This window comes from Lissotriton helveticus, chromosome 10 (assembly GCF_964261635.1).
Source record: "Lissotriton helveticus chromosome 10, aLisHel1.1, whole genome shotgun sequence".
Taxonomy (NCBI): domain Eukaryota; kingdom Metazoa; phylum Chordata; class Amphibia; order Caudata; family Salamandridae; genus Lissotriton; species Lissotriton helveticus.
Window position 1 is genome coordinate 197,575,008 of NC_136071.1, and position 14,792 is coordinate 197,589,799.

The window sequence follows — 14,792 nt, forward strand, 5'->3', positions numbered from 1 at the left end:
ATCATGCAGAGTATAGGGAGTGTGGCCAGTAGTCCCAGCCAAGGAGTGGAGCAAGCCCACCTCCAGCTTGTGAGGACCTGTGAAGATCAGAGTCCTTCGAGAAGCCAATGTTTCTCTTCCCACAGAGGAGTATACTTTGTGTGTCCTTCCTACCAACAGCACTCCTTATCCCTGGTTTGGTGAGGGGAGCACCTGGGATACGAAAATGGGAAGGGGCAAGGGTGGGCATCAGGCTTTTATAAGCCTTGGCGACCCAAGTTAAGTCCCTCTTTAATACAGTGCGTGACTAGATCACTGGAGAAGATCCAAGCCCTAAAATCTTTTGAAATAATCAAACACTCAGAGCAGTTACAGTGCTCCACCTCCAACCACTACAAGCCTGAAGGCTAGTAGATTGGTACAAGTGCCAGCATCTTATTTTCTTTCTCTATCGTCAGAGAATTATCCTGCTTTCCTGATGGTCTCTTGGTTCAGTTGGACAAATGATTTGGACTCTAGGATTACTTCTTTCTTCAGATGACAGTATTGAGATTTGCTTGGTAGTGTCACCCTTCCCCTACCAGGTAATATACTTTTCATATCTGCGGCCAGGTCTCTCCAGCAATTTGTAAAAAGTTTAGGTAGTTGCCCAATATACATCACTTAAGGCATGTTCTAAAAGTACACATTATGTCCAGTAAGTCAATCCATTAAGTCGGTCTAAATGCAAATGTATGACCAAAGAAATGTAACCTAATTCCACTCCTTTACTTTATTTATTACCAGGTGTATTCCTTGACTATTTCCCATGGTCTGATGTGGGTAACGTGATGTACATTTCTGTGGGGTCATAAACTATGTTCTATGATTTCATTATAGTGCTAATTACAACTTTGAAACTAGAAACATCCTACCTCATTTTAGTGACAGAATGTGGGCAGGGACGATGTGCCCACGTTCTCATATCATACATTAAGCCTTTGAGTTTAGACACAAGTGTTTAGTTCTATTTCATGGCAAAACAAAATTTGGCTACCCCAACCATACAGCCAGAAACGTTGTAGTTTATTCAGTACTCACCATACAAATTGGACTATTATATACAATTTTTTGACTGCATAATAGCCCAGTCTGAGATCCCACTAAGGAAATTCATAACTTTCTTACTCCATCCCTTTCTGCTGTAACACCTTGATCCTTAGCTTATTTAATGACGGATTTGTGTTAGGCACTAGAAGAAAAAGTTGCTTACCTACTGTAGCATTTTTTTTGGTGTCTATGTTATCTACCTGCATATTCCTCACCTGTAAAAGAACCCCAGGCTTTAGACTGAATCTGGAAATTTCAAAGCTCTAATGTTCACAATAGGGAGTGCTGGTTTCCAATTGACGCAAGAAGTGGTGTCAGATCACGCTACTGAATACCCTCAGGCGCAACGTCAGTTCCTATCCATTTTCTCCTGGCTTCGAGGGGAGCCAATACAACAGATCAGAATATTTCTGGATAAGAAAACTGAGCAGCTTATACCCTCAAGGAATGAATGACAGGATAGAATTATCCTGCTTCTTGTGACTGACCAATACAGACCTGTTTTTTACTCCTGCAGAGTATTAATATATGTTATTATGTAATACCAATGTTAACTTTCGAAATTCAATTCACGCTTTTCTATTGAATTCTTTTGTCTATTGAATTTTTTATTTGAACACCATTTTTTACTTTCACTTTTATGTACTTTCACAACTCCAGATATGCAACACTAATTTACATACCATCATTTCCGCTTTTTACTCCATTCTAATATGGCCGCTACACTCCCGATCGATTGAGTCTAATGAAACATCACAATACCTCCCATGACAGACACGATCACGTGATGCTATCTAAACGACTATACCGACCTAAAATGGCCGCCACCATTTGAGTTCCACTCAACCATTACTATTTTCCCACGTCCTATTACAATTTTCCCACGTTTTATCATAAACTGAAAAGAATACATCATATTCCTACAATTTCAAAATATTAGGACGAGATATGAATCTCAGATTATCACCCAAATTTCACGGAAGTTACGACCATGTGACTCCGTTTTTAACCAACCATACACGACAATCCAAAACCATGGATTCTAAATACATAAAAAAGGCCAGTATTCGCCACACAGAGTCACGTGAACTCTTCAGCTGGTAAATCGGGACACATCGGTAGCGTTTTCATTTAAGTAAGTTTCTCGCCACCCGTATTCTTTTCATTATTTCTATTTCTAATGCACATGGTTACATTTTCATTGTGAGGTTAACATTACGCTAGTCACCGCGTACTAATTCGATCAGTAGCTATCGACATATTCACAAGCTTACAAACTATTAACACGAGTCTACATAACTCTGTATTTGAACATCGTATGCAATTTGAATTTCATGATGCAATGTTTATTCAAGTGTAAATATATGTTTTCCAGATCATGTACATTCTGTATTCAGTTAAGACTAGCTCACATAGTTTCCTGCTCTTTCCTTACAGGCCCCCTGATAAAGGGTCAATAACTCGACCCGAAATGCATTGGGTTTATGAAATACAGCTAACGGAGTAATTTACAAATGATGGAATTTAAGGATTATGAATAAAGCTTAATTTTGAATATGAAGAAATAATAAAATTAACTTGATACACAAAGAAAATTGCCTCAATATATCACTAAAGGAATGAAGAATTGAAGAAACGTTATTGTTCGTGTAAAATAGTGCACACATCCTTTGGAACAGATTTTTCGGCACCATACAGTTTGCAATGTGATTAAGTACTGCCAGACAGAGTACTTGGATGGAGTAGCACACTCTGAAAAAAGATTTAAAATTCAAATAATTTTTCTTAAATACGAGTGCACTGAAGAATCAAAATGTAATTATACGTCAGGATTTCTGGATAAACAGGCTCTCAGGTGAAGGATGGGAAGAGAGAAATGGATAGTCTCCTAGGGAAGGACAATAGCCTAGTGCCTAGGTTGATCTGTTCCAGGCCACCAACACTGGATCCAGCAGAGCCTTAAAGAAGGGCATCACGGGCTCAGCAGTAGGTGCTGTCCGCAAGAGGACCTCTGTGAGGACGTTAGTCTTATCTTCCACTGTCGGGAGCTGCAGATCTAGAACCTCAGCTGCTTTCTTCACTATTGTATGGGCAGATATTACTTCCGGCATGGGGGGCCCAGCCAGTATTTCCATTTCTATCTCCAGAGAATTATCTAGCCTTCTTACAGCAGATAGGCCGCAAATTCTTGTCCATGGTCAGTGCCATCATACCCAGCCGAGGCATATAAATTCAAGGGGTCTGAATCTGATCCAAACAGGCTGCATATCCTATTACAGGCTCTTCTTCCTTCAAAAGTATTTTCGCTCCCCGCGTGACTACTTATGAGGTGCAACTTTAGGGACTAGTGCCTTTGGCGCCATAGGTGAGTGTGGGGCAGCATCTGTAGTGATGGGGCCGGCCATGTAGGAGGAGGATGTTGAGTTGACTATCTGAGCGCATGATCGATAAATTGAGTCGGCCTAGGTCCTGAAAGGATCAGCATTGGAGTTAGTGACAAACATGGGCAGACTATGAGGAGCATGGTATGACGCTAATGCTCTGGTGAAACTAGAGTACATGGCATTAAGAAATGCTGCCAGATCTGAAGCTGGGAACTCAGGGAAGGCAGGTGTCGGCATCAAAACGGTCCGAAGAGATAGCCCTGGTACCGATGGATCCAGAAAGTTTTAAGAGGACTCCACTGGTGTTCGTAATGTTTTTTGGGGCCGGGTCCAGTGAAGTCACTAGAGCAGGGTTGCTCGGAGATGGGTCAACCGTTTCCATAACAACCAACTCTAATTTCAAGGAAGAAGATCCTGTGGGAGTTGAAGGACATTGAGGTGACTTACCTTTAAAATGTTTCTAGTGCCTTCTGTAGCTTTCCTTGTACCGCCTCAAGAGTGCGACAAAGGCGACCTTGAGCGAGGTCTGAAGTAGCGTTGACTTCTCTTTTCACGCCTGGCTCGGGTCATGAAGAGTTTTGCCTCATGCTGCTTGATGGCGCTGAAGTTTACAGATCCAGTTTTAAGCCTGGTCTTTTTCTACAGGCGAGGAATCAGCAGGTATAAACAACCATTAGAAATGGAGGTGTGCAAGTGTTAGATGTGCTAATCCATAGTTTTCTTTTTTGGGCAAGACAATGTTTGGCCTACAAGTGATGAATGTTTTAGGTTATTTAAATGTGTTTTCTTAATTGCAATGAGATAAAAAATAATCTATGTCACATTCTTTAGAGCAAGTGATGTGCACCAATCTGGGCAACCTTTCTAAAGAGGAGGATACTTCAATTCCTCATATGGCAGCGCTAATTCTGGTACCTGCTTTTGTTTATGTACTGAGGAACATGAAGAGGACCCTTGGTGCTTTTTTTCATCATCCTATTTGTACCTCTGATCAATGCTTCTTCTCATGCATTTTGAACTTCAATCTGAAGAGGTTTCATAGACTACTATATCCAGCAATCATCAGTGTGGCTTTCTTCACCCTCAAGTTTTTTAGGTGCCTCTAGCAGCATGTGGTGCAGGCGTGGTTGTCCTAAACAAATCCACAGACACATCATGCATCATTATAAGGGTCAGTCACCAATATATATGGTTCCTGCATTTGACGCAAGGCCAGAATAAGGACTTAGTTAGTGGCGGTGAAACTAACATTATGGGCGTCCCTTGACACCTGTATGGAGCTGTCAGCACAACGGGCGACAACTTGTCAGCTGTGTGACCAATGTTGATCTGCCCCTAACTAGCGTCAATTGCATGATTAAAAGTTCCTGGTTCGAGTCGGACACCAGGGGATATTTCAGAAGATGGGAAAATTGTGCATTATGGGTTACAGGAAACACAATCAAAAGTTATTTGATGTACACCTGACATCAAAACTAAAGACAACATATTGGATAATTCTGAACCTAACCCTAGACAGCAGGAAATTCTACATGCATCAAATTTCACCATTATTAAATCTTCAACAAGTACTCAAAAATACCTGCCATGGTAGAAGGAGGTGGGGAATGCATAGATGAAATGGTAATCAAACACATACCAACCTGGAAACATACACTTGAGTGGCTATTGGGCAAAATATTTTCCATGAGATAAAGTCAATGCATTTATTTATGAACAACTCCGCATTCGGAGGTTCATTATAAAAGGTGTCTTGTTGGAACTGTGCCGCTTTATCGCATCGTTACCTGATGCCTGACTTGCTTTATCCTGTAATGTATCTTTCCACCTGATTGCCAATAAAAACCGTTTTTGCAAAAAAAACAACTCCGCATTCGGAGTTTGAAAAAAATGCTACAAAAAGTATTTATTTTAATCAAATGGAAATGGGCGACAGTACTACTCAGATTTTGCTTAAATTTTGCACCATGTGGCAAATAAACAGAATTTAGGAATTCTGCATTCCTTTACTGATTTTTTTTTTAACATTGTTTGGGTAAGTGGGGTAGAGATGACAATGAACTACTCCATCTAGGTAATCACCTCAAACTATAAACAGGTCTAAAGGGAAGAAAAAAAAATCATCAGAAAAAGTGAACATGATTACACCTGAAGCACCCACTCCCATCAACGTGCATTAGTGTGTATTTAATCACACTGTAAAATAAAATAAATACTCCTTGCTTGAAGTCTGTGAAAAAGTATCTAATATTAGGTAAACAACAACATAAGAAATACAGCTGATAACGTTGAGATTAACACTATCTCTATCATTATGAGAATAGGTAGAATGACGTTAGTGATTTAAGGCAGAATCAGTGCAATGACAAAAATTCAGCATCTAGCTTACAGCTAAGCGTTTCTTAGGGCAATAAGAAAAACTGAAGGCAGCCGAGGAATTTTACATTCTCCCAAAATATTTCAGCAGATCAGTTCTTTAACGGACTACAATTTCAAAATCATAAATTTTGACTATTGAAAGTGCTCTTAATTGTCTACTATTCACTAATGCATTTAGGTACAAAGGTTTGCTTTGTAATAATAAGACATACATTGTTTTTATTATAAAGAGTGAATATTAATATTTTAACCGAATCACTTTAACCGAGAAAATGCAGCTGTTTCATTGTCCTATTGCGTAGTAAGTCAATCGCATTCCAGGCAGCAGCCTTACGTTTCTTTAACTTAAATTGGCTAAACTTGAAGTGAAATTCCTTTGATTTAGAACAGCAAAACAAATATGTTAACATTTGAAATATAAAAATGTGTTGGCTTCATGAAAGTTTCCGGAGACAGTAAATACTGATGAATAGTGAATGCTGGTAATTCTTAAGATTCGTGTTCTGCCCCCGGGCCCTGCCTTCGGTTCATCAGATGACATGATTTTTCGATGAATATGGGAAACGAAAGTGAACCATGACGTAATGTTGTCCTGTAGTTTATAAAAAGAACACAAAACACGCATCACGTTCTAGACTGCAGAGGGAGTCTTGGGGCCAGCTCATTAAAGTGACTCATTCCAGGTCGTTTACTTTGCTTCTTGATGTATTCCAATGTTCTCACCTGGAATTAAAATAAAACACATTTACTTCTCATAAAAAGAATGGGTTTGCTACGTTTTACGGAAAACAAATAAAGTACATTTACTAAAGAAGAAAAACTGTTGGCAGATATCCCTTTTTCGCAAAGTTTCAACTACAAATGGCATGCAATAGGAACCCAACTAACTATACATGGAGTTCACTTCCTAACGAAGAAACCAGAGGACTCTCGCAATTAAACACCGACGAGTAGCCTCTTACCAATGCAGTCAATGTAATTACATCAGAATGTCATCTTAATTGATATCATCAGATCGGTAAACCATCATTACAAGTGTAAACGCCATTGGAGAATTATCCACTTACACTTACTACTATTATGCTGTAGTAAAGCTATGAGACAGACCGACAAAATCATTGAAGGTCAAAGCTGCAGAAATATCACGTCTCTAAGCGCTCACATTGAAGAAACCATTGAGGCGAGGCTTGAAATAGAAAATAAAAGAGGCATCTGCGGCTTTGAAGCCAAAAGCCTGTGGCTTTGTTGGACATTTAACCAATTTTAAACAAACAAAGGAGTAATAATCGCTGACTGAGCAGCATATTAACTACGAACCTGGCATTTGAGTGGGCTTTTCGCACAGTAGAGATCGGCTGATCTCACAAGGGAACAAGCGTTCTGGTCCTGACAAGAATCCCGTATTTGGTGGGGTTCGAAACGCGTCGACCTTTTTTGAGGCCATTCAAGTGTTGTATTTGGATAAAATATAAAATTGTGAAGTTAAGAAAGGAAAATGCTACTTACCAGTATGCATCTGTTCTTGGCATGTAGAGCTGCAGATCACTACACTTTTGCATTAGATCGCCACCTGGTGTTGGGCTTGGATGATTGCATGTTGTTGTCGTCTTGGAAGATGTCTTTTGTAGTCACGAGATAGGTGACTCCTCCCTTGGACGATAGTGCACATGGGCATCGACTCCATCCTTAGATTGTTTTTCGCCATGATGGGAAATGATGGAGTTAGTAGAAGTAAAGAAAAAGGATGTCCATGCGTGTGCATCTAAGTAAGATAAAACTGGAACAGATACAAGTCCCGGGGAGGCGGGAGGGCGTGTAGTGATCTGCAGCTCTACATGCCAAGAACAGATGCATACTGGTAAGTAGCATTTTCCGTTCGAGGCATATGACCTGCAGATACTACACTTTTGCATCGATTGTGCAGCAGTGTCTCCCCTAGCGGTGGTCACCCTTATCTGTTGCAGTAGTTTGAAAGAGTTTTAAGGACAGCTTGGTCTACTGCAGCTTGCTGCTTGGCTTGCACATCAACACAGTAGTGTTTAGTGAAGGTGTGTGTTGTAGACCATGTTGCTGCCTTGCATATGTCTTCTAGAGGGATGTTCCCTAAGAAAGCCATAGAGGCTCCTAGCTTGCGTGTAGAATGCACTCTAGGAGGAACTGTTAATGTACGTTTTGCTTTTTGATAGCATATTTGTATACATTTTACAATCCACCTTGCAATAATACCCTTAGAGATGGGGTTGCCTTTATGTGGTGGAGAGAAAGATACAAACAGTTGTTTTGTCTTTCGAAAAGATTTAGTCCTGTCTATATAGTAGAGAAGAGCTCTTTTAACATCTAGTGTGTGAAGAGCTCTTTCTGCTACAGAGTCAGGGTTTTAGAAAAACACAGGTAACTCTACAGATTGGTTTAAATGAAAAGGACTAATGACTTTTGGAAGGAATTTATGATTAGTTCTTAGAACCACCTTGTTACGATGTAGTTGTAAAAATGGTTCTTGTATTGTGAAAGCTTGTATCTCACTTACTCTTCTAAGAGAGGTAATAGCAACAAGGAAAGCTGTTTTCCATGTGAGGAATTGCAGTTCACATTTGTGTAAAGGTTCAAAATGGGGACCCATGAGTCTTGTAAGTACAACGTTTAGGTTCCATACTGGAGAAGGTGGTAACCTGGGTGGAATGATTCTTTTGAATCCTTCCATAAATGCTTTAATCGCAGGTACTCTAAAAAGAGACAGAGGTCGTCTGTTTCGTAAATATGCTGCAGTTGCTGCAAGGTGCAGGCATATGGATGAATATGCCAAGTTACATATTTGTAAATGTAAAAGGTGGCAAATTATATTTTGGATAGAAGCATCCAGGGGATCAATTTGGTTATTGTTGCAATAAATGGCAAATCTTTTCTATTTAGCAGCATAACAAGCTCTGGTAGTAGGTCTCCTGGCTTCTTTAATGATGTTCATACAGTCTGGTGGTAGGTTAAGATAACCAAACTCTAAGACTTCAGGAGCCAGATTGCCAGATTCAGTTGATTTGGATCTGGATGTCTGATGTCTCCATGGTTCTGTGTTAGCAGGGAAGGTGTCAGTTGTAATTTTTGGTGTGGAACTAGAGAGAGTTCTAGCAGTGTGGTGAACCACGGTTGGCGTGCCCATGTGGGAGCAACCAAAATCAATTTTAGGGACTGTTGTCTGAGCTTGCGTACTACCAATGGTATTAGTGGTAGTGGCGGAAAAGCGTACGCAAATCTGTCCGACCAATTCATCCATATCGCATTGCCCTTGGACAGCGGGTGTGGAAACCTGGCGGCGAAGGTTGGGCATTTTGCGTTTTCGTGTGTGGCGAACAGATCTATGTCTGGATGACCCCACTTGTGAAAAAATGATTGAAGAACTTGCGGATGTAGTTCCCATTCGTGAATTTGTTGCGTCTGCCGACTCAACAGATCTGCTATCTGATTGTGAACTCCTGGAAGGTGCTCTGCTAGCAGATATATATTTTGTGGAATGGCCCATCTCCAAATGTTCTGTGCAAGCTGGGACAGTTGTAGAGAGTGTCCCCCCCCCTGTGTTTGTATATAATACATAGCTGCCATGTTGTCCGTCCGGATTAATACAGCTTTGTTTTGTACTTGTAATGTTTTGAGTGCTAAAAATATTGCTAGCAGCTCTAGATGGTTGATATGGAACAATTTATGTTGAATGTTCCATTGTCCTTAAGTTGTATGATGTAGGAGATGGGCTCCCCATCCTGTGAAAGATACGTCTGCTGTGAGCACTATTTGTGGAACAGGTTCGAGGAACGGCCGTCCCTTTGTCAAGTTTTTCGTGTTCCACCACTGGAGAGAGCGATGTGTGTGGCTGTCTACCAACACCAGGTCTGTTAGTTGCCCTTGAGCCTGGTTCCACTGTTGTGCTAGACATTCCTGTAACGGACGCATCTGCAGTCTTGCATATGGTACTATGAAGATGCCATCATGCCTATTAGTCTCATGAACACTCTGGCTTGGAGAGAGTGTTGATGTTGGAAGCTTGTGACTAAGGCCTGAATGCTGTGTATTCTTGCTGGACTGGGATACGCTAGAGCTGTGGACGTGTTTATTGTAGCCCCTAGATACTGATGTGTATCAGAGGGTTGCAGGTGCGACTTGGGGTAGTTTATTGTAAACCCCACTGATTGAATGATTTGGCTTTTATGAGCCAATCGTCTAGATAAGGGAAGACATGTATTTGTTGTCTCCTGAGATGTGCTGCTACTACTGCTAGGCACTTTGTGAATACTCTTGGTGCTGTTGTAACTCCGAATGGAAGGACTTTGAATTGATGTTGTTGTCCTTCTAGTACAAACCTTAGATACTTCCTGTGAGCAGGATGTATCGGAATGTGGAAGTAGGCGTCCTTTAAATCTAGTGTTGTAAGGAAATCGCCTTGTTGCAGCAGTGGAAGCACTTGTTGTAAAGTGATCATATGAAAATGATCTGATTGTATGTAATGACTGAGGGGCCTGAGGTCGAGAATTGGTCTTAGTGTCCCGTCCTTCTTGGGAATTAGAAAATACAGCGAGTAAACCCCTGTTCCTTGGTGCTGTAAAGGAACTATTTCAATTGCGTCCTTTTGAAGAAGTGACAGGACTTCTTGTTTGAGCAGAGTAAGATGTTCTGCAGACATTGGACACAGCTTGGGTAGTATGTATGGAGGGGTTGCTATAAGTTCGAGGCAGTAGCCATATTGGATAAGTTGACTTACCCACTTGTCTGTTGTAATGGAATTCCAGACAGGTAGGAACTGTGTTAATCTGCCCCCCACAGGAGTGGAATGCTGTCGGGGAAGCAGAGGGAAGTCACTGTTTTGTGGTGGAAGAGGTTTGATTATTGTTGTTACCCTGACCTCTTCCTTTGTTATTGTGTCCTCTATATCTTCCTCTAAAATAACCTTTGTTAGAGAATGTTTGTGTGTTAGATTTGAAGGATGTTGTGTTGTCTGCTCCAGTCTGTTTGGAGCCTCCTTTGAAGAAGGAGCGACAAAAGGAACTTCTAGCTTGTGTGGACTGTAAAGCTCCCATAGATTTGGCAGTCTCTGTATCCTTCTTCATCTTTTCAAGTGCTGTGTCTACCTCTGGTCCAAACAATTGATTTTGATTAAATGGTTGATTTAAAATGGTAGTTTGCACTTCCTGTTTAAATGCTGAAATGCGTAGCCACGCATGTCTTCTAAGTAGGACACTAGTGTTCACAGCTCTAGACGCAGTGTCTGCCACATCAAGTGCACACTTGATTGAGGCATTGGAAATTAGATTGCCTTCTTGTATAAGGTTGGTTGCCTGCGTTTTATATTGGTCAGGTAGATGTTCTAATAGTTTCTCTAACTGATCATAATGAGCCCTGTCATATCTTGAAAGGAGGGCTTGTGTGTTAGCTATACGCCATATGTTAGTAGCTTGCGCAGCTATTCTTTTGCCTGAGGCATCTATGACTTTAGATTCTTTGTCAGGTGGGGGTGCTTCACCTGACGTTTGTGAGTTTGCCCCTTTTCTAGCATTTGATACAACTAGTGAATCTAATGGTGGTTGTCCTTTAATGTAGGCTGGATCGTCAGGTGCAGGCCTATATTTTTTCTCAATTCTAGGGTTTAGGATCATGGTAGGTACGGGGTCTTTAAATACCTCTGGAGCATGTTTGATGACCCCCTTAATCATAGGAAGAATTTGAACAGACCTTTGCGATTGTTCAAATGTGTCTAATAGAAAATCCTCCTCTGCCTCATCAGAGTGCACAGTGACCCCATGGTAAATGGCTGCTCTGTCCAATAGGTGTCCAAAACCAATGTTATCTCCCGGGGGAGAAGGTTTTGATGGGTATGACTGTGGGTCAGGAATATCAGGTACATCCCTTGGGTTTGGGTACTCCCAGTCTGGATCATCTAAGGGTATGGGAAAGGCTCATCTGGGTCTATCCCTCTCCCTAGGCTATACTCATCGTCGTTTTGAGGTGAGTGTGAAGACAGAGTAGGAGAATGTGGAGGAGAAATCTGTGGTGAAATGTTAAGAGGAAAAGGGGATGAAGGAGAAAGAAGTATAGGAGAAGAAGGGTGCATAGGAGAAGAAGGGTGCATAGGAGATGTGGCAAAGTCCTTCTTCTTGACAGGTACTACAGGTGTGGGTGTTGTATCTGCCTTCCTCTTGTGTGGTATAGTGGATACAGCACCTGTTTTTGGGTCAATGTAGATCTTCTTTGGCAGAGGATCTGGTAGGAAAAGTTCTTCTCCTGGTGGAACCTTTGTCGGTGCCGATTTTTTCGGTTCCGGACGAGGTTGCTGCTTGTCTTTAGCCTTAGGAGGTGTTACATTGTTGTTTGGCGTTGTTTTCGGCACCGAAGGTGTTGTTTTCAGTGTCGTAGGCTCTTTCGAGGGCTTGGGCGCATCGGAATCAGGTCTTGTCGTTTTCGGTACTGAAGACGATGTCTTCGGAGTGGAATCTGGTCTCGTCGGCTTCGAGGTATCGGACGCTGGCTTCGCACCTTTGTCTTTCGAAGTCGACGGTCTTGGAGCCGAGATTTCTTTCGGTTTCGGTGCCGAGGGAGCTGGTGGGATCGGCACGTGCGGCTTGCTCGGTAAAGAGCTACCGGAAGGTTTAACTGCTTTCTTCGGAGCCGGCCTCGATGGCGGGGCATTGGAAGTGGTTTTTCGGTCGCGACAGGGCACCGGAGGTGGAGTGTTGACCTTTGCCTTCGATCTGGGTGCTGTGTGTGGTGCAGGGGCAGTAGTACTCACACGCTGACCCGATGGTATGGAGTCATCTGAGTCGTCTGCCTCTGATACAATTTGTAGATCATTGGAATCTTCTTTGGGAACGAGTGGAACCTCCTCGTCGAAGATGTCTACCGGTTTCCAAGCTGATCTCTGCATGTCGCGTCGACGGGCCCTCCGATCTCGGATGGTTTTCTTGGATCGAAAGGACGCGCAGGCTGTACAGCTGGATACGTCGTGTTCTGGCGATAAGCACAGGTTGCAGACCTCGTGGTGGTCACTGTGAGGACACTTTGCTTCACACTCAGGGCATTTCTTAGATGGCGTCCGTTCCATGAGGTGTAGGCCTCACGGCGTGGATAGGCCCAATGGCCCGCGTCGACGACCGGAATCGAGCTGGAGTCGAAACGATGTCAGCCGATATCGAAGTTAGTAAAGTAAAGTTTTAATGATTTTTTGCGCTTCAAAGTACTTGAAAAGTAGATTTCGAGGCGGAGCGGAAAAAGTTTATCCGAACTCAGTGGGGGAAAAAAATCAATCTAAGGATGGAGTCAATGCCCATGCGCACTATCGTCCAAGGGAGGAGTCACCTATCTCGTGACTACAAAAGACTTCTTCCAAGACGACAACAACATGCAATCATCCGAGCCCAACACCAGGTGGCGATCTAATGCAAAAGTGTAGTATCTGCAGCTCATATGCCTCGAACATATTGTTTCTGTTTGGCCGTAGGAATATTTCGAATTGAAATTTGTTTGCAGTTGTTCAAATTGAAATCACACAAGGTAGGGCGGGACGTGGGTGGGTGTGCTGGTTTGTATGATGAACAGAATGAGTGGATGAGTAGATTGGCTGTAAGAATAGGTTTGAGTGAAGGGGATGAGTGAGGAGTTTTGAGTTAGAGGGAGGACATTTTTTCCAAAATAATGTGGATACAACATTTTTTGGCTGTTGTCCAATAGTTTTAAAGGTTTTTGAATGTGTCTGGATTTATTTTTGTAAATTTGAAGGTAATAAAGTGAGATTTAATTCATACAGAAAAAGAGGTATGTAGTGACATTGTTTCATCTCAATGCACTGATTTTTGAAGATTTGAACTGTACATCAGTATTGGCAATTGGTTATGTTGTTTAGTAGTTTAGCTATGGTAATTCCTCCAGCAGAGAATATCCTATTGGAAAATTCGCTAATGAATAAAATGAGATTGCCTTTCCCTTCAGAGGATAGTATGTTATAAAATCTTCTCTAAATCAGGCCCTATATCCTTGAAGAATGTGATTTCCAGGAACATTCACTCAGCTTATTTACCTAGAAGCAAGACAGATACCAATAGATCCACCAGCATCTCATGGTAACACTGGTGCACATTTTCTCACTTGTACTATTGTTAGCTTATCAAACACAAACTGTGAATTGGACTTAAAATAACTGGCTTTGGTACAATCATCGTCTATTCAAATCAGTCACTGTAGATAGGATACTTCTGCATGGCTACCCCACCCCCCTTTTTGCCTGGTGGTGTGTTGGTTTTTGACTAGTCTGTCGGGGATCCTGCTAATCAGGAACCCCATCTATCTGCTTTCTCCCTAAATTGGTTATGCTATGTACTTTGGTACACTTCAGATTGGATACTTGGGTACCCTTGCCAATCCCTAGTATACGGTAACAATGTACCCAGGGCATGGGTACCCCAGAAGACTCTTGGACTGAAGCATGTATTATGCCACCCATGAGAGGCCATGCAAAATGGAAACTACAGGCCTGCCATTGCAGCCTGTGCAAGTTGGTGCATGCACCACTTACTTAAGATATAGGTTTACTATATCTAAGGGTCAATGCACTTAAAACCTATAAGTCATCCCTCTAGCAGACCTTTACAATCCTAAGGGCAGAGTGCTTCGTTCCAAGTGAGAAGGTGCCACTGCATGGGCAGGACACCCCTACAGAGTCCATTCTCCCGGGGTGTCAGTGAAGCAGCCATTTAAGACGTATAGAGTGGCATTATGCTACGGCATGATGACCAACTCTAAAACGGCTGAAACAAACTCTATCGTGTTTGGTGTCAAACATTTTGGAATCCTATCCACACACCGTTAACCGTTAACCGGTGTGGGAGGTATGATTTCACGCCTCAGAAGCGAGCTTCGGTGGGTCCCTGGAGTTCCCAGTACCAGCCTTCTTGTCCCGGGCAGCACAAAATGGTTGCTGACGACCAGAGA

General features: G+C 42.2%; 1 protein-coding gene across 1 annotated transcript in view; it reads right to left on the reverse strand.

Annotated features, from left to right (window-relative positions):
- Nucleotides 1-5,675: 5,675 nt before the first annotated feature.
- Nucleotides 5,676-14,792, reverse strand: part of VPS35L (VPS35 endosomal protein sorting factor like) — a 479,692-nt gene continuing 470,575 nt past the window's right edge. Inside the window, exon 31 of the mRNA XM_078665104.1 lies at nucleotides 5,676-6,554. Within this exon, the coding sequence (XP_078521230.1) occupies nucleotides 6,456-6,554 (99 nt within the window). The 3' untranslated portion in view covers nucleotides 5,676-6,455. The remainder of the gene's footprint in view (nucleotides 6,555-14,792) is intronic.